We start from the raw sequence: 23,341 nt of genomic DNA, 5'->3' as shown, positions 1-23,341 counted from the left end.
TGCCAATACCCAATGGCAAGGGATACCCAAATGGCAAATTATTAGCTATCACCTTCAATGGCCCAGGCACCTGGATACGTCAGCGTCAATGGCCCGTGCACCTGGATACTGTATATTTACAGATAGTATTTCTATAGATATGAGTTTCATAAATTTATAACCACCATCGAAAGCGTCATGGAGTCAGTGTCGTGAGGCATACCGCCAACACTATCGCAAACACAATTAGAGAAGAAAGTGTCACTGTCACTAAACAAACACATTTTCGCCTCCGTCGTCTGTCAAAGGAATTGAGCTGTGAAAGTGAAAAGAACAAAATGTAGTCAGTCAAATCATACATTAGTTGTTGGAAAATTATGGATAACTAGTAGCCACTATACCATGCACATGCCAACTTATTGTCTTTGAACAGAAAATATGGATTATATATACCCTTGGGTTGGTTGTTATACATCATGACAACCAATGTGTGTCTACATCGTTGGGGTAATGGTGAGCATGTTCCTTGGCTGGTCAACTAAAAAGAATACTGGGGAATATATCTAATTATACCACATGTGAGCCAAGTTGCACTCTTTAATTTGATTTAAAAAAATATAGAATTTATACCCTTGTCATTTTACATTGATCATGATAATGTGCATCTACGGTATGCCATTCATTCTGCTGTGCTTCAAATATGGGTGAAAAAGTTCAAAGTCAGGTTTGTCATAAATTATGTGTGTGCAGGTATAATTATATTACTCTCCAATATCTATTCTTCATTCAGCTGGAAACTATTCATGACCTAACGGTTTCATCACTTCAAGTTCCTCACATCTCATCTTAATCACTCAATGTGACAATTAAGCCTTATATATATATATATATATATATATATATATAATATATATCATATTTTCCTTTGATACATAAACAAGAAAAATATTGGCCAATATCTAATTGATATAATTATAAGAGAAGGAAAAAAATCTTTTTCCCATCAAAGAAAATCAATAACATATACAAATACCTACTCAGGATATTGAATTTTGGAACGTGAAAGAACATCCCCAATGGTCAAGTTTAATATAATTTACCATAGTTAATACATCTACATGTTACGTCTGTTATGTGAATCAGACTTTTTAGATGTTATTCCCCAATATTTTCCTTCGTTTGGCCAAGGAAAATACGAGTGACCTAAGGGGCTTTGTCACTATGAGTTGCTAGATGAGTACTGACAAAACCCTTAGGTCACAAGTATTTTCAGGCTAAATGAAGAAATTTTTTTGGGAATAATATAATTATACCATTGCCAGTAATATAAAAAAAAATCAGGGAAATTAATGGCAATTTTAAGCGTTTTGACTCATATTTCGAACACTGTAGAACCAATGACGTCATGATGTAGAACGACCAGAGTATATATTCCATATTTTTTTGTTGAACCTGGCTTGTGCATGGTATATTCAGCAATATGATTCAGTTAAATGTGCTTTAGTCAGAGTACCATGGCCACCGCCCTACAATATAGTAACTGATAAAATAACTGCAAATGTAGTGATCTGTTGTGACAAAAACAATGAGACAATTCCACATAACAAAAATTAGTCTATCATACCTTGATGTAAAAATTTTTTAAAAAAATAAAAAATAAAAAAATAAAAATAAAAAAAAAACTTTGCTAAATTATTCTTGAGTATGAACAGGGTTTGTTTTCAAAGAAAGTGAGACTCAGATTGAAATCTTGTCCTTGTAACTACATAGTAATTACATTGGCAATGACTAGAATTGCTAAGTCTCCTCACAGGTGTAAACATATATCCCCACTATCGTACATTCAATCACAAATCATCCATTTTCCTTTTTTCCCCATGTCTACACCTTCTCTACCCTGAATTTCAACTAATACTATAAATTGAAATAACATTGAGATGATCTGAATAACATTCAAGCTTTTATTACCAACTTCCTAATCAGTCCTCATAACACCAAGATGAAGTCAATGTAGGTCAACAGTTACCATGACAACCAAGGTCAACAGATTCAGAATAAGTTAATAACAATCATGTTTACAAGGATCATAAACTTTATAGCTAATAACGTTTCTGGAATGCTGTATTTGACCCTGTATGACCTTGCATATCTTCTACTTCATAAAACTCTACATCAATAAAACATTTTATCATTAAAGAGCTTTTTCCTGGTATGATATATTCATAGATGACATACAATAGCAACTGGTTTTTTCATTAATAATTTCTCGATTGTCAATTTTCAAAAGTCGAACAAAAAACATCATGAAGAATACACGACATACATCATTTGTTATCTTTGTTATTACTACCTCTACAAGTATTCAATTCATGATACAATGGAATGAATACTAACGGCTGTTTTCATTTTAGAATCTGTCCCCTATTTTCGCACTGCTCAAAATTTTGGTACAAAAAATGAAAATGAACACTAAAGAGCTGTTTTCATTTAGTTCTATCCCCTATTTTTGCACTGCTCAAAATATTACGGTATAAATAGTAAATGTCTTCACTTTTCTTGTTTTCTCAAATTCAAAATAATTGAGGTTACTTTTTCGTCAAATAGCATTATGTCATGTACTGTGCATGATATGACCTAGCAAGGTTAATAATTATATTTCAGGTTCATATAATATTTATTCACTGAAATCAGTAAAATGAACTTCATGTATTAAAATTTCTTGAAAATAACTCAAATTTAATATAATTATCCGTATAAATAAGAACTTGTAAAATATAGGATACACTTCAAATCAATATTGAGTGATTTTGGTAAAACTGGTATTAGTAGACAAAATCTAGTTGAGTTCTCCAGTGTCACTTTATCAGAATCCCCCCCCCCCCAAAAAATAAAAATCAAAAAATTAAAAAATTAAAAAATTAAAAAATTATCATCATAGTAGATTATATGGGATTGATGCAAGTTTTTACAAACTCATCCCCTTTCTGTTACCAGAGTTCCTAAATTTTAACAAACCCTCATACATCTATCAAAATCACCATCCTTAATGTTACATCTTTCCTGTGAACCGTACTAATTTCCCTTGTTCCTCACTACATTTACCAAGAATGAAATAGATACATGTATCCAATTTTTCCCCTTTGCTCTCAAAACGATAATTCATCCCTTTTTGACACATTCATTATTATATGTATTTGGAGATACTTTATCACGACTCGAGACAATTTTTTTTTTCTGAAAGAATTTGACAATGTAAAGAACATATTCAACGGAATGTAGTTCAGTCAACTGTGTCATAGAAATCGTGAGCACTGCCAGAATAAACTTGATTGAGAATGACAGCAAATTATTTTCCGGGCAAATTCTCAAACTAGCTCAAGAAATTAAATCAATACAGTTCGTGATGGCTTTAGCTTGACAGGACTGATTGTTGCCATGGTAATAACCTACGCAAACAGTACATGGTTACAGTTATAATTATGATAATGGCATTTTTATTTTCCCAATCGCTGTATGACGCCATGTATTACAATATCTCTTTTCACTGTTCATTGACCATGTAGACAAATTACATCCTTTCTATGCATTTCAGTTTTCGTCACTATTTTGTAATCATATCCTTCGAACATAGTATCTAAAGACATCATAGAGATAACCTTAGTAAATCAAGCTTTCTCATCATAACCTTGAAATCAGATCGGTTGGTAAGTTAAAAAAAAAAAAAATGTGTCTACGTTATGCTTTCAGTTCATAATTTCACTTTAAAAATCTGCCGGTGGATGCCGTAGAAATGACAATCAAGGTAAAAGGATATGATGAAGCATTTTGTTTTATTAAAGTCTTGCATTTCAGTGGCAAACAATCATTTTTGTCCCTGCAGATACATGCTTGTAATCAGATGTTGCCATCTTACCAATACAGTGACAGTGAGTTTTCCTAATCTGGCCATAGAGGGCATCATTTTTTTTCTCATTGGATCAAAGAAATATAGGTTTGGTCATTAAAAGTGTCACCCTAATATCTAATAAGTGTGTGTTGTTACAGTGTCAATTTTGAATAAAATTGAACTGAGCAGTTACAATGACAGTTATTGTATAACATAAATCATACACAAAGAAAATTCTACCATTTATTTGATTCCTGCACAGCTGGCTTTGTAATCATCTTTTTAAAAAACTGAAATATATACACTAAGCATACAAACATTAATGACCATAAACACTGGTCCTGACACACATGTACACAACATATTTATATACTCTAAGTGTCCGTCGATCATGCTCAACTTGAACTGGAAAATGTATTAATCATGGCCACTGCAACATTTTGAAACATTCAAATGTCATCTGCCGATATGTTCAATGCATCAAAGTGTTCGACACCCTACATTTGTGTATAAATTCAAGTATTTAAAATAATGACAATTATAACAAAAATCCTAGCCTGTAATGTTTCTCATTTCATTATTCTTGTTTGTTCGCGTATATGATTGTGTTGTGTTTATGGATAAAGTTTGCATATATCATGCGACAGTTTATGCCATTTACATTTTTTAAGGATTGGTCAAACAATTTGAAAGCAAGCTGTGTTTGTATTTACTGTATGTAATTCTGTACATTGTCGCTCCATAAAAAACAACTTTGTAAGCTAGATGAGCACTGTAGTTCTTGTCTGTGATATGCAAGAAAAGGTTTTGATATTTGACCTTGAAGGTCAAGGTCGAGGTCAAGGTCAAATAATACTACCTCAAGAAAACTATATTTGATAACATTGGTGTATTTAGGAATGCACTGAGCCTCTTATGAGCTTCTTAGCTTTTATACAAATGGTAGTCTTGAAACTAGCTTGTGCAATTCAGCGATGTGACAACGGCATACATACAGACCAACAGACAGAAGTCATTCCTATAGCCCCCCCTCTGGGACTCATAATACACAATATTGTAGTAAAGAGTGTACTGACGTCAAACTCCTTGAGCTTTTGTCTTTCCGATGTAAAATACATTTCCTGTTGTCGAATTGGCACGGATTCTACCTTCAGGAGTTTTTTTTTGCGTGCAGTCACGCTGTAAACTAAAATGTCACGCATCAGGTGTTTTGTAGCTTATTGAATTTGAAGCTGGCAGTTTTTAATTGCTATGGCATAAGGTTCCCATCTGGCTTAACTTGAAGCAGACGAACACTAGACTTCACCTCTGTCATTCACCGCTTTAAAACATATATTATAATGACTGTAATTGGAGAACTGTATTTAGCAGAAATGAATTTAAGATGACCCCCTTCACTGTCGTAATGATCTCTTTTTAGTTTGTGGGCATTAATTTGCAACTAAAATTAGATTTTGTGGCATATCAGCAGGGAAAGAAACTGTATTAGGCACATGAAAAGTATGAAAACAGTAATTGGGAGACGTATGAATTGCAAAGTTACTGGTCATTCACTTGGATTTCATACAGGTCATTCACTTGGATTTCATATCACCTTTATGCTGATGTGCACAGAGATGAAGAACCTATCGACACGATATACCGGAGTACTGTGCACCAGCAGGTATACCGTCGATACTTGCAGAATCTTATAAACACATATAGCCACCGCTTGCTTGATAATTGGCTAACTCGGTATTCAGGCATCTATAAACAATTTAATGTTTCAGTAACTCTAACTGTGACAAAGAGAACAGATTTGCTACTTACAGAAACATCCATGGATGACTCCATCTCACTGAGTGATGACTGAGATTTATCTATCTCAAGTTTTGCATCAGTAACTGCCTCTATCGTCCATGGTTTGACGTCTATACTCCGATGCATCTCAACTGCCATTTCTCGCAATTCGTTTATGTCTCTGTCGAATAATAAATAAAAGAAATATATTTAACATTTCAAAATCACCTTCCAAGAGTTTTCATATGTCAACTAATGTCATTTCTCACGTCATTGAGTTTTTTATGGTTTGTTTGATACTTTCAGCTAAAAGTTTATAATCAATAATATTTCAAAGCAAATTTTTAAATGATCGTAATTTTTTCAAATGACAATAATATTGACGACTAATTTTTCAATGAGAAAATATTTTTTCAAGTTTTACATTTGATTAATATCATACTAACAATGTAAACAATAAGTACAGACAATTTTTGCTTTTTTTTGCACCTTTCAATATAAAAGAAATTGTCCGATATTTTCAAATTTAGGATAAATTCTAACATCACATAATATAGTACTAGTATTTTTATAATAAGTATAGTTCTGTTGTTACAATGACAGCAAAGACAAACTTAAACTTTAATAAAAAATTAGTTTGAAACTAGAAAATCGACAATGGGAACCAATGCATCGATACTTTTCACGTAATCTTTAGAAATTTTCTTCTGTTGACGAAGTGGGAGTACATCGTAATGACTTGAGTATGTGCATTATTATTACAACTGTGATCAATACATCACTAGACATGGTTATTCAAACAGCCATCAAAGTTTATGAATATATTGATTTTTCAATGAATCTAGAACTATAATGGCTATCCATCATGAACTCAGTGTACCACAGTGAAATTCGGCTAACCGTGATTAGGTGTAAAAAAGAAAAATTGTGTGGTTCCGATTACATTTAGTTTTAAAATAGGTGGGGTAGATTTTTTATTTCATTTTATTATGGTTTTTTTTCATGTGTGAGTGTCTAGTTCAGGTTTTCCATTGTTTTCCAAATGGTCTGTGTGTTGTTTATTTCTTCCTATCAGATGTACAGCCATTACAGATTGGAAGAATAGTTTTATTTTGTCTTTTTAAGTTGATGTCAGTTTCCGCACCCACCATTTCTTGCGAGACTTCACGATTTTCGTGATTTTATTATTACTTTTCTTGAATACGTAAAAAAAAAGTTTAGGGTCGGCGTGAAAACCTAGGTGGGGTCGGGTAACCAGAACCACACAACTTATTTTACTTGGCCTTAATGTATGATGAGAATGAATGTTAAAATTCCATGGTATGTGAGGTAGACATTAAAACTTTCTGTTTCATCCCACAAGAGTAAAGTGTCAGCTATATTTGCCGAGAATAATTAATATTGTGTGCTCAAGGTCAATAGTAGATGGATAAAAAAAGTCGAATTCAGTTCAAATTTACTACTCCAAAGTGACAATATTTCATCTTGGCATAAACTAAAAAGTAAATTCAAAACTGAAAAAAAAAATTATTTTTAATATTTATTTTATTTAAACTTTATTTAAAGAGGGTTAAAAATTATATACCGGTACTCCATAACTTGGTTAGCTAAGGCTTCCCCAGGGCCCTCACAACAAGTTTTTTAATACTCTGTTTTTTCCCTCACTTTAGTATCGGACCAACTCACACACTGCAACTGTGTATGGTTTTGATTACCAAATACTACCGATTACTTTCTACCGACCCTACACTCTTTTTGAGTTTGAGAAAAATATTTTGAAAATGGCACAAAAATAAGAAATTTTATAAAAATAATAAAAAAATACAGAATTCTTACTTAATCCCAGAATTTTTTTTTAAACATCAATACAGACGACGCTCCCTAGTTAAGAAAGGTATAGTAGTAATCATCGGTTTTACAAATTCAATACTTTGAGCCATAATATCTGTATTTTGAAATATTGAAAAAAAAATTTCAAAGTCCAAGATTCAGATCACTATTTGATTGGCATTACTAAGCTGACAATAAAATGAATGTAGTCAACTTCACATCAAATCTAGAAAGACTTAATCATTTGATGAACTGTATTTCAAATCTACCGTGCTTCCTGAAAATTTAACTGTGCATCTTGGAGGTGATTACCGAACGTATATATATTACAGATTGTACAGGACAAGCAGAGTAAATAATTATGCAATATGTAAAACATGAATTGAATTGATTTGAACCACCCTGATCAGTTTTTTTTATCAGATTGCCAAACATACACAGGGAAGGCATAGTCACATTCACACTGTGCTTGGAATACATCTAGCAAATGACAAGACCCAATTTCAATTCAGGTGCAAATATTTCTATACATATGTACTGACCTCCACATTATAGGCAAATATCAACAAGTCGACCTACAACCAATAACTATGTCTTAATATAACCAGAAAGTCCATGAACTCTATCATCGCATGCCTCAATTCTATAAAACCTATTGTTTGGGTGTCATTTTAGCCTTAAACCACGCTTTTCATGAATTTCAACCCAAAGCAACATTCTCTACGTAATGCTACAATTTCAATGGAATAAATGTGAATTGAAAATTATTAGCCTGTAGTGATCATTCAAACATAGTAGAGTGTCAAAAGTAATTGAATTTTCCGCTCAATTTAATTCAATTTAATCTGGAATGGTGGATATCAAGAATTACAGCGAATTTTGTAGTTTTCCGTTATATATTTTAAGTAACTATAAACATTCATCGACTTGGCAAGCAAATGAATTTATCAACGGTTCAAAAGTTCATTACTGAAAAATCTTTGAGTGTCTGTTATAATTCACCTTTGTTAGCAAAAACTCCATAAATCATAACTTTCATATAATATTGATTATAATCTAAAATACAACACATCAGATTTTGAAAATTTATTAACAGAATCGGAAGTTGCAATTACAACATTTGACCTAATTTCTACATCAGTCTGACCTAGCTATAGTTAGTCTGAAATTAACAAAGGTATGAAACCAAAAGTAACATCCAAACACAGTACAGTAAAGTAAAGCAAGGGGTCTTTAAACAAGTTAATACACACGTATATAGAAAGAGATTTGACACTTTGACAATCACCTGTACTTTGATTTTCCTATATACTAGTACCATGCAATGGCTTCATTTTGCTATTAGAATATTACTGCAGAACAGATCATTAGTTTGATCTTTACATGTTTTACAGTCTCCAAAAACAACATTTACAACATTAATACACAGTGGACCTGTGTGGGTGACCTGACATGAACTTAAACAATTGTAATCCTGGCTGTACACAATACTGCCATGTAAATTATAATGTTAATCTTTCCGCCCCGCCTCTCTCTTAAATTCAATCATTATTATTATAGTAACATGTGGTTGTGCACAGCAATTTAATGGCTAGACAGGTGACTGTGTTTTTTATGTAGAATTACACAATTATGCTACTGTGAGTGTGAAATGTTATATATTAGGTATGCTGTGATCACTGTGATTTTGTAATGTTTTAAATTTAAGTGAAGTGTTTAGACATTGTGTTTATCATTTTGTACTCTGATCTCGTCCCTGTTTACACTGAGTATGAGAGAACAATCCATTGACCTATTTGTGAAGTTAATAATAGAAGTGACATACATGGGAGGACATTGTTACAGGGGAATTCCACAGCCGAGTTTTCTACGAATTTGATTGTCACAGTGTAAAGATCATGTGGTTGCAGGTAGCAGTGTCCACTATACATGTACATAAGGGAGTGAATATTCGTGCTAAAATTGTCTAGAAATGGCGACTCCTACACAAACCAAAGTGCCTTCTGAGGTTCCTGAGGACTCTGAGAAATGTCCAATCTGTAAGGACCCCTTTGAAACTCCAAAATATCTACCATGTAAGCATACATTCTGTGAACGGTGTCTACTGACGTTAGTGGAAACAGCTGGAGTTTTAGACTGTCCCCTGTGTAGAAGCCAATGCCAGTTACCAGTGGGTGGTGTGTATGCATTACGAGGACCACCGGATATATGTGGTGGTTGTGAGAAAGAAGATGCTGCATACAGATGTGAGGACTGCCAGTTTTTCCTGTGCAAGCTGTGTGCTTATTCCCATGGTAATATCGCCGTGACTTCAACCCACCATGTTGAATTGCTGTCAGATGTAGAGGAACCCAAACCTGCAGATACGCATTCATACATACCAGTTGAATGCTACAAGTGGGAGAAAACCATACCTATCATGGGAGACAACATAGCTATCACAAAATTTACCGGTAATTTTGTCACAGTGTCACAGGAATTGGGAAGTTTGAAAGTGTTGGAAAGAGATGGTGGTGTCAAGAATACATTCCACTACAGTGGGGAGTGGTTCAAGAAGCCCTTTATGCCAACTGATATTACAATATCTAAAGATCATCAGATATTCACGACAGATGCTGGCAACAATCAAGTTGTTGTCACTGATGAAAATGGAAAAGTTCTAAGATGTTTCGGTCAAAATGAACTTAAGAATCCCACAAGTATAGCAATCAGTCCCTTAGATGGTACAGTTTACGTGACAAATTGGGGTCTCTATCTGAATGGTGGACACTGCATTAGAAAATACACCCAAGAGGGCACACATCTCAACTCATTTGGAGATTATGGTGTAAATGACGGTCAGTTCCAAGGGCCACACTCGGTCGCTGTTGACAGCAATGGAAAAGTATTCATCTCTGATTACCATAACAACCGTATACAAGTCTTTGATTCCACTGATGCATTTCTGTACAAGTTTGGCACAAAAGAAGATGTTCTTGGTGAGGATCTGGTAACTTGTCCGAAAAACATCACTATAGATGATAAAGATGACGTGTTTGTTACTGATATCTTAAGGGTGCAGAAGTTCCAAAATGATGGTACATTTCGGTGTCGATTTGAAGGTGCACGGTTACTGAAACCATCAGGATTGGCATGCATTGACGACCGCCCAAGAAGAGTTGCTGTTATTGAAGGGAATGTCATAAAAGTGTATGTGCAATACATGAAATATGTTCCCATCTACCCCTACATGGACGTTGATTAAAAACTACAGGTACAGAAATCTTATGATGACCACCATAGATACATGACAATATAACGGACAAAACAAGATCACAGATCACTAGATTACATCAGGTCATGAACATCAATGAACGATTTCTACAAATTTCAATCCACTTTCACTTCAAGGTACGATTTGTACTAATTAGCATAAGTTCACTTTTCTCCAGTCCATAGATGGACTTTTGTAAACTTTTTCAACAGATAATTAGTCCAACGGAAAAAAAGCGAAAGTCTTACAGCTAAGGTGACAAGATGATTGAACCAAAATAGTTACAATGTATAAATACATGGGTTAAAGTCCTGGTGACAATGACATGCAACATTTACTATCATACATTAAGTAATGAAATTTCTACTCAAGAGTCAAAACATTTCTTAGAAGCAAATCCCAAAGTTTGGCTGATGTCTCATCAACATCGTTGGGAGTATACTGCAATGGACTATTGTCACAGTCATATTATTTCTATGATATTGTTTACTATCATAGTTTCATTTTTACCATTTGTTACTGACAGACCTGTGTTATACTTTAGTGCAAGGTGTAATAATCAAAATATATTTGTCAATGAATAATTTTTTCTGGTCAAACTGAACTTTTCAAGGCAAAACACATAATTATAAATCTGGGCTATGACCCTTTCATATAAATAGATTTGAAAGTACTTTATAATAATCAGTGTTGCTAGTTAGCTTTCAGCCTTGGAAAATAGTTGCTACAGACAACATGGAGGGTAATATAACATCTACTACAACTAGTGCCGGAATAAGGCAAGGCAATAAGTGTTTTATAACACATCATGGTCTCAGGCACACATTCTTTCCATAGTCAAAGGAAGTAGTTGCTACATAACAGCATGAGGGACAATAAGATGTCAACTAGTGCCCGAATAAGGCCAGGCAATAAGTGTTTTATAACACATCACATTCTCAGGCACATTCTGTCCATAGTCAAAGGAAATCCCCGATAAGACTTCCATGCTAACAGGAATATTGGCCTAGGGAAAATAGGCCATAAATAGTGCCCCTATATGCAAATTGAGGTCACTATGGGTCAATAGTCCATACCATGTGATACGATCTAAGCCAATCACTGAAGGCTATATGAACAAGATGTGGTATAAACAGAAATAATATATCATACACTAATTAACATTTACTAGCATTTACGGATACCGTATATAGATTTATATTTGAGACTATTGTGGGGGAAAAGCATTTATAACTCAAACTTTTCAGAAAATATTATTCATTGACAATTCTATATTAATAGTTGAGTCTCACTTATCAGTACCTGAATATTTCATATTGTTTGAACAGCTTGATTATTGATTTGAAAAATTGAAGCTTTTCATGCCAGACTCTGTACCCTGTAAACATGTATTGTAGCTAACAAATAATTTACGACCAACAGGAAATTCATTGTCCTCAAGTCTTACCATCGTAACCCCATCTCCTTTCATATTTTTAATGTCATTTTTTCCTCAGGAAATTTTTAAAAGCCAAATATACAAGTCTTTATCAGGGGAGCAATAGATGGAGACTAGGATGATGATGATATCATGATAATATTGATTTTAGATAGATTGTCAGATTTTATACATTTATGATTGTGCATGTTTATACCTCATTCTCATTTTATTATAAAGGAAAAAGAATGTTGGTCCTTTGATTATCAGAATGCCTGGCAATTGAATGATTTCAAAATGTGCATTTTGACAGTATTATTGATTCACAGACAATATTTCTCGTCTCAAATCTGAAATATTACAATAACTCTCCATTATCAGCAGTCGATGTATTTATATCCCTGAGTACTTAAAACCCTTGACACAATTTATTTTGAGCCTTGCATTTGGATATTTTTGGTCATTTTCACTTCTTCTTTTTCACACCTCTATATTGAGTCAAGTTTCCCACACCTTGCCTAAGTTCTTGCCTTTTGCCCAGAGGAGGTGTTATTATTACCATACACCTGATTATGCACTGTAAAGAAAAACCTAGGTAAACCTTATAGTTGTTATCAGCTATTTGCGTTCACTTAATCTGCAACCCTGTATTTGTGTAATGCAAATTTAATGTACTACAAAAATATCATATTTTCATTTTTCACCCATGCTGAGTTGAAGCCTGATACATGAAAAAAAAATAATGCCATCAATCTGTTGAAATTTTTCATATTCACATTTTATAAATTTTTACACGTTATGTGCACTGTTGGTGTAAAAATTCAAATTATGAAATGAAAATAAATGAATTATAAAAATGAATGATTTTTATGTATTAAAGTTAATAAATGATGACTATTTCATATCCTGTTTACTTAGTAGAATGTTCTCCGTAACCAAGCCAATATGACTACAGTCTATGACAAATGGCGACAAAAAGGTCAAACTTGCATATTAACTTGAGAACTGAGGAAACTACCTCTTAAGTAATGTTTGTACTCTAATAATCCGATGTAGGTAACATATACTAATTTCAGCACTCAACTCAGTCTGTATAATTTTCGCATTGCAAACACAGATAGCGGATTCTGTACATCGATGAGAGTACAAATAACATTCTGTTCAGTCTCTGACTTCTGCAAGCTGGTCATTGGGTGATTAAAAAGATGCAAAGTCAAGTCTACAAATGTGATATGCAATATTTTAAAGTGTCAGACTGATGGCCATTTAAGTCAGTAAATGAACAGCACAAAATTATACATAGTAAACTAAAACCCAATTGAGGAGCACATCAACATTGACAAAAAGCCTGATAGCAGTGATTCAGTTATATGCACAAGAAGTTAGCAAATTATATTTTTTTTAGAATTATTTGGTAACCAAAATATTTATAGTCATAATGTCATTTTCATATCACAACTGAATACCTAGTTTTATTTTGTATTACAGGTTAGGGTTCAACATGTTTTAGTGGTATTCAATATGAAACAAAAGTAACCCCCAACAGCATAAATGTTACAGACTGTTTCCCTTTAAACAAAAGTAACCATCACAGACAATAAAGTTACAGACTGTGTCCCTTTAAACAAAAGTAACCCCCCCCCCCTGACAACATAAAAGTTATGACATGTGTCCCTTTAAACAAAAGAATCACAAAAGACCATAAAGTTACAGACACAGTGTCCCTTCAACAAAAGTAACCCCCAACAACAGAAAAATTACACCGTCTGTGCACCTTTAAATATTCAAGCAGGTATTTTTTTCATGACTATTAAACATTTACTATACAGAGAACTAAGTACCCTATGTGACTCATTTCGGTATAATCTTTTGTAGGGATCTGCAAGTACAAACAAACAAACACACAAGTTAAACATACAAACAAACAAACAAGATTATATGTAAGGACACCTTTGTATTACAATGACATTCACACAGACCAGCATGGAAGGAATAGACAAAACTGTGATTTTCAAGATAAACTCAATTGATAACAATTACACTCTTCGGAAAGTCCAATTCAAACGATCAACGCCAAGTGTGGTATCTGATAACAGGAGGTTGTAAAATAGATGTCTTGTGTTCAATCTCAGTCTGAGGTTCAATCCATTGTATTGCAGCACTGTCTATAAAAATAGTGTGCTACGTAACAGTCAATCTAGATATTGGTGGCTTGTATTTTACGACCTCCTGTTATCAGGTTCCGCACTTGGCGTTGATTGTTTGAATTGAACCTTCCAAAGAGTGTAATTGTTTACATACAGGAGTCTTATCAATTGAGTTTATCTTGAAAATTGGAGTTGCAGTCTATTCCTTTCATGCAGGTCATGTGAATTTCTTTGTATATACATGTACATGTACAGCTGTAACATTCTATGTATAAATTATGCATTCCAAATGAATATAACAAAAAGTATGTCAATTTTCAATATCACAACACACTTGAGCTAATATTAAATGTCCCTGTATCCTAACCAAAGAATCCATGGCAACAAAACTTCACAAAATACTGATAAGATAAACTTATAATGCAATCATAACACTATAAATATTATTCTGTATTTTCCTGCAGGGTATTGCATATTTCATAGAAATCCTGTCTCTGTTTGCTCTTTTACTGTTAACATATTATTCAGTAACCATAACAACGGTAAGTTTATCTGATGTTTCATAGCACCTTTATCGATGTCTGCTTTTACAACAGGATATTACATTTTCTATCAAACCTGACACAATATTTACCATTACCATGGTAACAGGTCCCATGAAATTACAAGAGCGAGTCTACAGATTAGGACTGGAGGAAGATGCCATTAAATGACGATGTAAAGCCCGCCAACGCATTCAGCTGTGATGCATAGAATTAGTTTTATATTTCATTATCATCACTTTGGTGATAAGGGAATTTTTAAACCAGTTGCGACGAAAAACGTTCAATAGATGATGTACTTTTTTCTGTATAAGCAGTGCCCCTAATAATCTAAAACATGAATCTGAATCTAGCGAATAATTCACACTTGGAATAAATTTATCACCTCAATCATAGATTTAATCAGCAGTCCTAAAGAACTGCAGAAAGTAATGTTATTGATTTGTGGATACAGTAGGCTTCAATTAATAATGAAATTGTGATTGGGCCCAGAGGGGTAATTTTTACTGTCAAACATCATTAAAAATATACCGTCGTAAATTTATGCTTTGATTTCTGTTTTGTGTGATATAACTATTAATATCATCCACAAATTAACAACTTCGAACAAGATTTTAGTTCATTGACAGGTAATTCTAACAGCCTTCTTTATATTTTAATAGGATTGAGAACTGATTTTCATATTGATATTCAAGTCATACCTGTTTCTTTTCATTTATTGCTTTGAAAATCATTTGCAATTAAAAGTGCAACAATTCGATCGTGACAAATCAAAATTTGCAATCACGATTGACTGATACCTGATTTGAAAATTTGCCTACATGAATATCACATTTATACAATAGAAAAGTACATATTATTATGTTTGGTCACATTTACATTAAACTGCGATATAATTACCACTAGAGTATGTGCGTATGTACTAATGCAAGTAATCACTGGTAATAATGAAGGATTTGTCGCTTTAGCCACCAAGTTGATTCTAATACTTAGGTTTTATTATCTTAAACCTTTAACTAGAGTGTTATTTTGATCTTAAACCTGTACTAACTGTAACTAGAGTGTTATTTTGATCTTAAACCTGTACTATAGCTGTAACTGGAGTGTTATTGTGATCTTAAACCTGTACTAGCTGTAACTGGAGTGTTATTGTGATCTTAAACCTGTACTAGCTGTAACTGGAGTGTTATTTTGATCTTAAACCTGTACTATGTAAACAACGAGGTCATCTTATCCTTAACAACTCTCCAGCTAGACACCTCTAGTTACATCCTCACACTTCTGAGATGAATCTGTCCATTTTTTTTTCTTCAAATATTTATACATTTCATCCAAAATCGAGTTTTAAGACAATGATATTGAACTGATTGACCATGAAATTGGGAGCATGAATCAAAATTCAGAACATGGCAAAATTGACAATTGACAGACTTGGTTTTTCAAATATTTGCCAAATGTTATTCTTATCGAGAATGTCTCGTTATCAAGACTTCAGCTAGTAACCATAACAAGCTTAAGGCAAGAAATGTGAATATCAATAAATTAACAATGTATACTGACAGTTCACTACACTTTCACCTGCACGGCGGTGCTGAGTGTCAAGGAATTTTTTCCCCCTTGAGCTAAAAGAAAACTTCAGCTAGAAGAGAAAGTGTTTGGATTTCTAATTTGTGCACAAAACATCAGACTGCTTTAGGCATAATAAATATGAGACACATAACACAGAGTTTGATATCTTTAATAAATTGGTTACTTTGTGATATTAAAATATGATATCTATGATATTTATCACAATTTAATTTAACTTGACATTATACTGAAATTCAGAGTCACAAGTCAGCATTTACTGTGCACTGTTTCTCCAAATATCATGTCTACATGGTTTTTGCTTTTATCATGGCAATGTATCATTAACATGAAATCTAGAGATTTGACTGAATTATCAGTGAATATACACCTCTTATACATATCGCATGTTTTGTAATTAAAAGGGACCACCATTTCAGGACATTTTTCACAAACTTTGGATTCTGAAGAGCTATATCATGATTTCACATCACATAAACTTTGTGTATAATTACCAAGAAACACAAAATTTAATCTCTATTTCACATTCATTAATTGTTCTCGCAGTGATCCACTTTTGGCACATGGAGACCCTCGACAAATTAAGTCACCGTCTTCCTTGCCAAACACCATATATGATCAATAATTAAACATGGTTCTACATGAAAACCAATTTGAAAATAATATAATGCAGGGTGTAATTATCTCAGCTTTAATTGTGCAATGTTTGAGCATGATGAAAATTACTGGTGTACATGCAAATCTAACTCATGAAAGAAAAGGTCGGGAATGTCAAACTGTTCCATTATTAAAGTGGCCATATGGATAAGGATTGACTGGGTATTTATTTTATAAAATAATTTTATCATGACTTGAATTCCTACTTGAAAAAGCTATGTGAAACAACTTGTTTGTGACTCAATAAATTGCAAAATCAATATAAATGTCTGAAACGTTTGTTATAATTGTATTTACAATAACTAACTTTTTACACTCTTTGCAATGTATTGAGTTACAAACACAGACTTAGTCAATGTTGTTTCATGTTGATTTTTCAAGTAGGAAGCCTTGATAAAATTGTTATGTAAATTAAAATTCCAAAATAAATACCAAATCCTCATCCATATGGCCACTTTAAGAAGACTTCTATGATCATTTTTAGAGTTTATTTCATGTTTAAGTAAAGTAATGTCACATCTTGGGACAAATATAGTCATAGATGCTATGTGTAGGGCCTATGATACAATCAAGTCTTCCTTTAATGTCATGACAGCAATGCTCTACTACTGTGCTGAAACTCAAATAAAGAAAGTTCTCAACATAAATTGTTTGACCTTACACCATTAATGCAACTGTAGTCTTATTTTCTAGAGTAATACAAGATAAGTGTAAGAGTGTTATTTCAGCTATACTTTACTACCAAATGACGTTTATGTCAAAGTCACTGCACTTTAGAAGGCAGTAATTGAGGATACAATAATAACAACTGTCCTTTCATCATTGTTGGATCAAGACCAAACAATAAATGTTCCATTAGTGTTTTAAAGGCTTTTCATTTGGTTTATAAAAATCTTGTAAAATTTACCCAATCGACAGTTCTTAAACAAATTCGGTTCATCCTACTTTAAGCAGAACACATCTGTAAAATGTATTGGGATGCAAATAGATTTTACACATGCAATTACTGTATTACACACAGAATCGGATGGAGTAACTCCATAGTTGACTAGTTCCATATATACTCTGACTTAGTTTTATCAGGCTCCTGTCCACACTGATAAACTGGATTACATGGTATGTACTTCTTCCATATCTACTTTGACTATAAGGTTTTATCATCCTCCTGTCCACACTGTGGTTAACTGGATCAAATCAAGTTGACTGCTTTCATATATGATCTGACTAGGTTTTATCAGGTTCCTGTCCACATGCTGATGGCCTGGATGAAATGGAGTTGACTACTACCATGTATACTCAAGCGCTGTATTATCAGGCTCCTGTCCAAACTATGGTTAACAAAATTAAATGGAATTGACTACTTCCATATTTATATATAACTGACTAGGATTTTTATCAGGCTCCTGTCCATATGATAAACTGGACTAAATGGCGTTTACTACTACTTCCACACTAAGACTTAGTTTTATAAGGCTCCTGTCCACACTATGATTATCTGGATTAATGGAGTTTACAACTTCCATATAGGTTTTATCAGGCTCCTGTGATAAGCTGGATCAGATGAAGTTGACTACTGACTTCCATATATACTCTGACTATGTTTAATCAGGCTCCTGTCCACACTTGTAAACTGGATTACATGCAATGTACTATTTCCATATCTACATTCATGACCCTGAATTATACTGCTGCATACATTACATTCTCAGATTACATATTTTACCCCACCTTCAGAAATGTTTGTTTGCTGTATTCCAAGGATTGGAAGATAGCCTAGTTGCATATCATTGACATTTAGAAGGTTATTTTATCTGTATGTATTCACTAAATTATATTTATCAATTTAGTATTCTTGAGGCCACTTATCAGAAGATTTACATAATTCAAAATGGTATACTCATGTGCACAAGTGTCTGATTGGTCGAAATAAGCTTCATCTGTGTTCGATGGGTGACCTTCGCAACCATGCTCATATGTAATGATAACTGATTTATCTCACTGACATGTAGAAAGTTACTTTATCAGTGTGCATTCATTCAACTATATCATATCATTCTGTGATTGTTGCTGCATGGATTGCTAGCTGTTGTAAAAAATACTCTGCCATATGCAAATATGACATGATAAATAATGCATAATTAATATATGACAAACATTCATTTGTTTTGTAATTTTAGTTTTGAAAAATTGCAAGGTTTAAGATTGAAAACATCAGACCTTAGTTAACACAGAATCAAACAAATATATATTATTACGTTCAAAATTACTAGTTTGGTATTATATATTAAGTCATTAGTTGTAATTTGACTAAATTCACTTACCCAATCTCAATTGAAATTCAATGCAACTCTAATTGGGAAAAGAATGGAATAGGCAAATGGAAATTAATTTACATCAGTCACATCGTTCATTTGTTGTAGTATAAATTATTTTGATATTGCCTTCACTGGCGCGATTCCACTAGTTTTATGGACTCTTTCTTAGACTGCAGTAATAAGTAGAGATTTTTCATATTTGATACTCTATACTAAAAGAAATGGTTCACAATTAACATTTTGAAGAAACAGCCCATTAATGAACACTAAGATTAAAAATCCAGGTGTTATCGCTATTAATTTGCATATCAATTTCACCAGATGTACTGTTTGTAGATGTGTGACTCTTTCTACTATGTAGTTGATTATGGAGAGATTTTAGAGGCTTTTGCATGTTTGAGTTAGGCATGAATAAATAGGCAGTGAAAACTGCAATTTTGAATATTAAAGAAGATGAGCAAAAAACTCAATTTTGAGGGTTATATTCACACGGCAAAGTAAGTCAAAATCACCATCATCAAAGGAGCAAACACAAAATGGAAATTTCAGTAACGTATTCTATTGCTTCTATCTCTGGACTGGTTTGCAAATGATCAATTTCAACGAGGTGGAATTACTTTGGGTATCATGTGAATTGAAGAACAGAGTTGGGGAATCAGCACTATAGCATTGATATTCAAAGCTTTCAGGTTTACATGCTCAAATTGACTAAGTTGTGTTGATACCTGCAGCTATATACATTTACAAGCAAGGTAGTCAGCTTACTGATGTACTTTTTGTACCTGTAGGGCTGAAAGAATTGATGCAACATTCGGTAAAATATTCTCAAACGTATGCGAGGAAATGAGTGTTGATTTGAATATCAATGGCCATGATGGTCGTAGCAGTCTTGACAGCTCAACCAGTTAAGCTGCCTTTCTTTAATTCATACAGATGAAATCTGTCTTTTTTACACCTGATTATCACAGACCTGTGTTCTTGTTAAGATCTGGGGACCCCCGGTAATAGGACAGAAAGGTGGTAAATTTTGTAAAGCTATCCACACCATGTACCATAAGTTTAGTATTAGAAATGACTTGAGAACTCAGGTATTTTTAATACTAAGCAACAAGGGAAGGCTGCTATGCTTTACTATTGCTTCATTAAGCAACAAAGGACATATACAGCCAGAGAAGTTATGAGAACAATATCTTGGTATTTAACATGGAGCTTGAAAAACTACACAAAATGATGAATTTTAGTGTCAGCCTCTTTTAATAAGCACACCAAAACATATGTGCAATGAAAGATGCTCAATACACAACCCCTGTACTTTGACTCTCATTGTTTTATAGTTTGAATGGAAATACATAGATACTGTATATTACTGAACAAGTCCTCTGTGATTCCTTCTTAATTTATTAAGACATTGAAATCTGAAATTCACTGACCATGAATTTTTGCCTGATTAATTCATTGCTTTTAAGAATGATGGTACATTCACCATGTCTGCTGTATGACTACTGGTTCAGAACCAAATTACAAGATGACATGCACATCAGAAGTCAAACTATCTCAGCCATGACTTCAAATTAAATCAGGCAAACCATCAGTTTTAGATTATTCATATGACATGATAAGATCTTATTTTTAATTCAAAAAGCATAATGCCTGAGTTAACTTCTCAGAAGATATATTAAGTTAAAAGTCACGCAACAAGCAAAGACTGGGTTCTGTTACAGCAAAGTCTTCTTGAGAACAATTCTATGTTCCAGATTCAAATATTTAACACGGATATTAAGGTTCCGTGATAAGTAAGGTTGAATGACAGAAAAGTAAAAAGAAGCTAGTCCCAAGAAATTGAGAACCTAAGATTTTAATCATGCACTTGTTACAAGTGTACAGTGCAAGTTCTTGGAATAGTACAACCAGTGACAGACAAGCATTAACAAGCAGAACTTGTTACAAAGAGAAAAAGTAGCAACTGAATCAATAACACTTGCCACATTATGTTCGAAGTATGAAGACATATATTACATTTCATCCTTTGATAAGGACAGTTTTATAGCCTCTTTATATGTACATGAAATGCCAGGGGGACTTGAAATTCATTGATAAATATGAGCTATTCTTTAAAGAGGCCGTAAAACTGTTAAATATCAAATGATGGAATGTAATACTTGTCTCTGTACTTCCAACATACTGTGCCAAGAGTTATTAATCCAATTCAGTTGTTTACTTTCCCTGTTTGTAACAAATGGCACCTGTTAATGCCTGCCTGTTGCTGGTGTGATGCAGAAACCACTGAATGTCATGTGACAAACCCTTAACCCAAACCCATTTCTTTTGCTCCCCATTTAATCAGTGCTGATTTGGACAAAAACATTAAAATACTACTTGAACCATTTTGTTTATAAGTATTTGATAAACTTTGACCGATCTATCATATCATTCACAAAAACATATTTGCATAACAGTGATGTGCATAGATGAATTAAATTTTAATTACTCTCATGAAACATTATTTTAAAACAACAGACTTTAAAATCATAACGTGTGTGTAACTATGAATTTAGCATCAATAAATTTGTGAGCATATATATCCAAATAACATTTAGGTTTGCACTACATACAGCCTATATACATGTTACAATCATCTCCATCGTATGGTCAAATGGATTTCTCTAGCACACAATCCTGTTTTTAACCACCAACAGCAATAGTTAATGCTATTGGAGCATTGCTATAAACTTGATGATGTTGCCATGTCCTCATGCCACTTACATTCCAACTGATGGTTGAGTTCGTAGTAAACTGAACGAAGTAACCAATTACACAACCACCTGTCAGTGTGTGATGGCTTACTACTGATATGCGCTATTCATCCCTTCCCCAGCAGGAGATTCAGCTAGATTTTTTATAGAATTTGTCCATTTGACTATACGTTAAAAAGAGAACATAGAGAACAACTACATGTAGAGAAACTAGACTACATGAAGCCTAATTTACTGTCATATGTACAAAAGAGGTAATTTATCGACAATTCTGTGAGCCAAATTGTTTCATTAAATTGCAGCCCTACTTTGTATATTGTAACCCTGTATCGATAATGAATTTGATAAACTGATAATATAATGTCGAAAAACAAATGAGGTCGGAAATTATTATCTCTCATTTTATTCGAATCACTTCTGAAAGAGAAATAAATTGGATGGAGACAGACTTTTCTTGATCTAGATAAAGTTTAGACTATTGATGCCAAAATCATTTTTTATGTTTCGTGTTTTGAAGTTGAACGACTCTAATTTCTAGAAGGACAACTTTAAGCAACAAAACAAATTGAATGTACAAATGTATTTTTTTATTTCAAATTATGCCAGGACTACACTTTATGGTTTTTATAAACCTGTATATATTATAGGAAAACTTATATTCTACAAACATGTTTAATTTACATGGAACAAGAGCATAAAGTAAAACAATATATCTCAGTTGATCCATCTAAATACTATGTATGTACTCGAGACATCAAAAGAAAACTGTTACAATAACTGTTTACTCAGGCAAAGGTACTTAGAAGGGAGACAAGATTTAAAGTTTGTTTTCTAGATGTTCAACTAAAGTTAAGTCACTGGAATGAATACATTGTAAGGGACATATTTAGTAACTACATTTTGATAATGAAAATAACGTTTAATTTTAAGAGTGTTTTTTTTATGTCAATGATTAGGACATTTCATGCTTGATGTATTCCATACACGTAACAGTGCATTTAGGAAGGATACACCTAATGGGCCAATTTGTTTGAAAATCAAATTACTTTGATTAACCCAAGATTTTGCCATATAAACACTTGTTTTTTAGTCCTTGTGACAGCATTAAAGAAGTCAGGTTGATCATCAAATCATATCATTAATCAAGTAGTTTCCCAAAGTGTTAAAAGTGAATTCAATGGCCATTTTGAAATATA

The 23,341-nt window shown here is 33.2% G+C and overlaps 1 protein-coding gene across 1 annotated transcript in view; it reads right to left on the bottom strand.

The window, feature by feature from the left end:
- Positions 1–175: 175 nt before the first annotated feature.
- LOC144443743 (regulator of G-protein signaling 9-binding protein-like) overlaps positions 176–23,341 on the bottom strand; it is a 67,379-nt gene continuing 44,213 nt past the window's right edge. Inside the window, exons 5-6 of the mRNA XM_078133284.1 lie at positions 5,675–5,825; positions 176–295 (exon numbers count right to left, since the gene is read on the bottom strand). Of these exons, the coding sequence (XP_077989410.1) occupies positions 176–295; positions 5,675–5,825 (271 nt within the window). The remainder of the gene's footprint in view (positions 296–5,674; positions 5,826–23,341) is intronic.

This window comes from Glandiceps talaboti, chromosome 12 (genome assembly GCF_964340395.1).
Source record: "Glandiceps talaboti chromosome 12, keGlaTala1.1, whole genome shotgun sequence".
Lineage (NCBI taxonomy): Eukaryota > Metazoa > Hemichordata > Enteropneusta > Spengelidae > Glandiceps > Glandiceps talaboti.
This window is presented reverse-complemented; position numbering and strand designations above follow the sequence as displayed.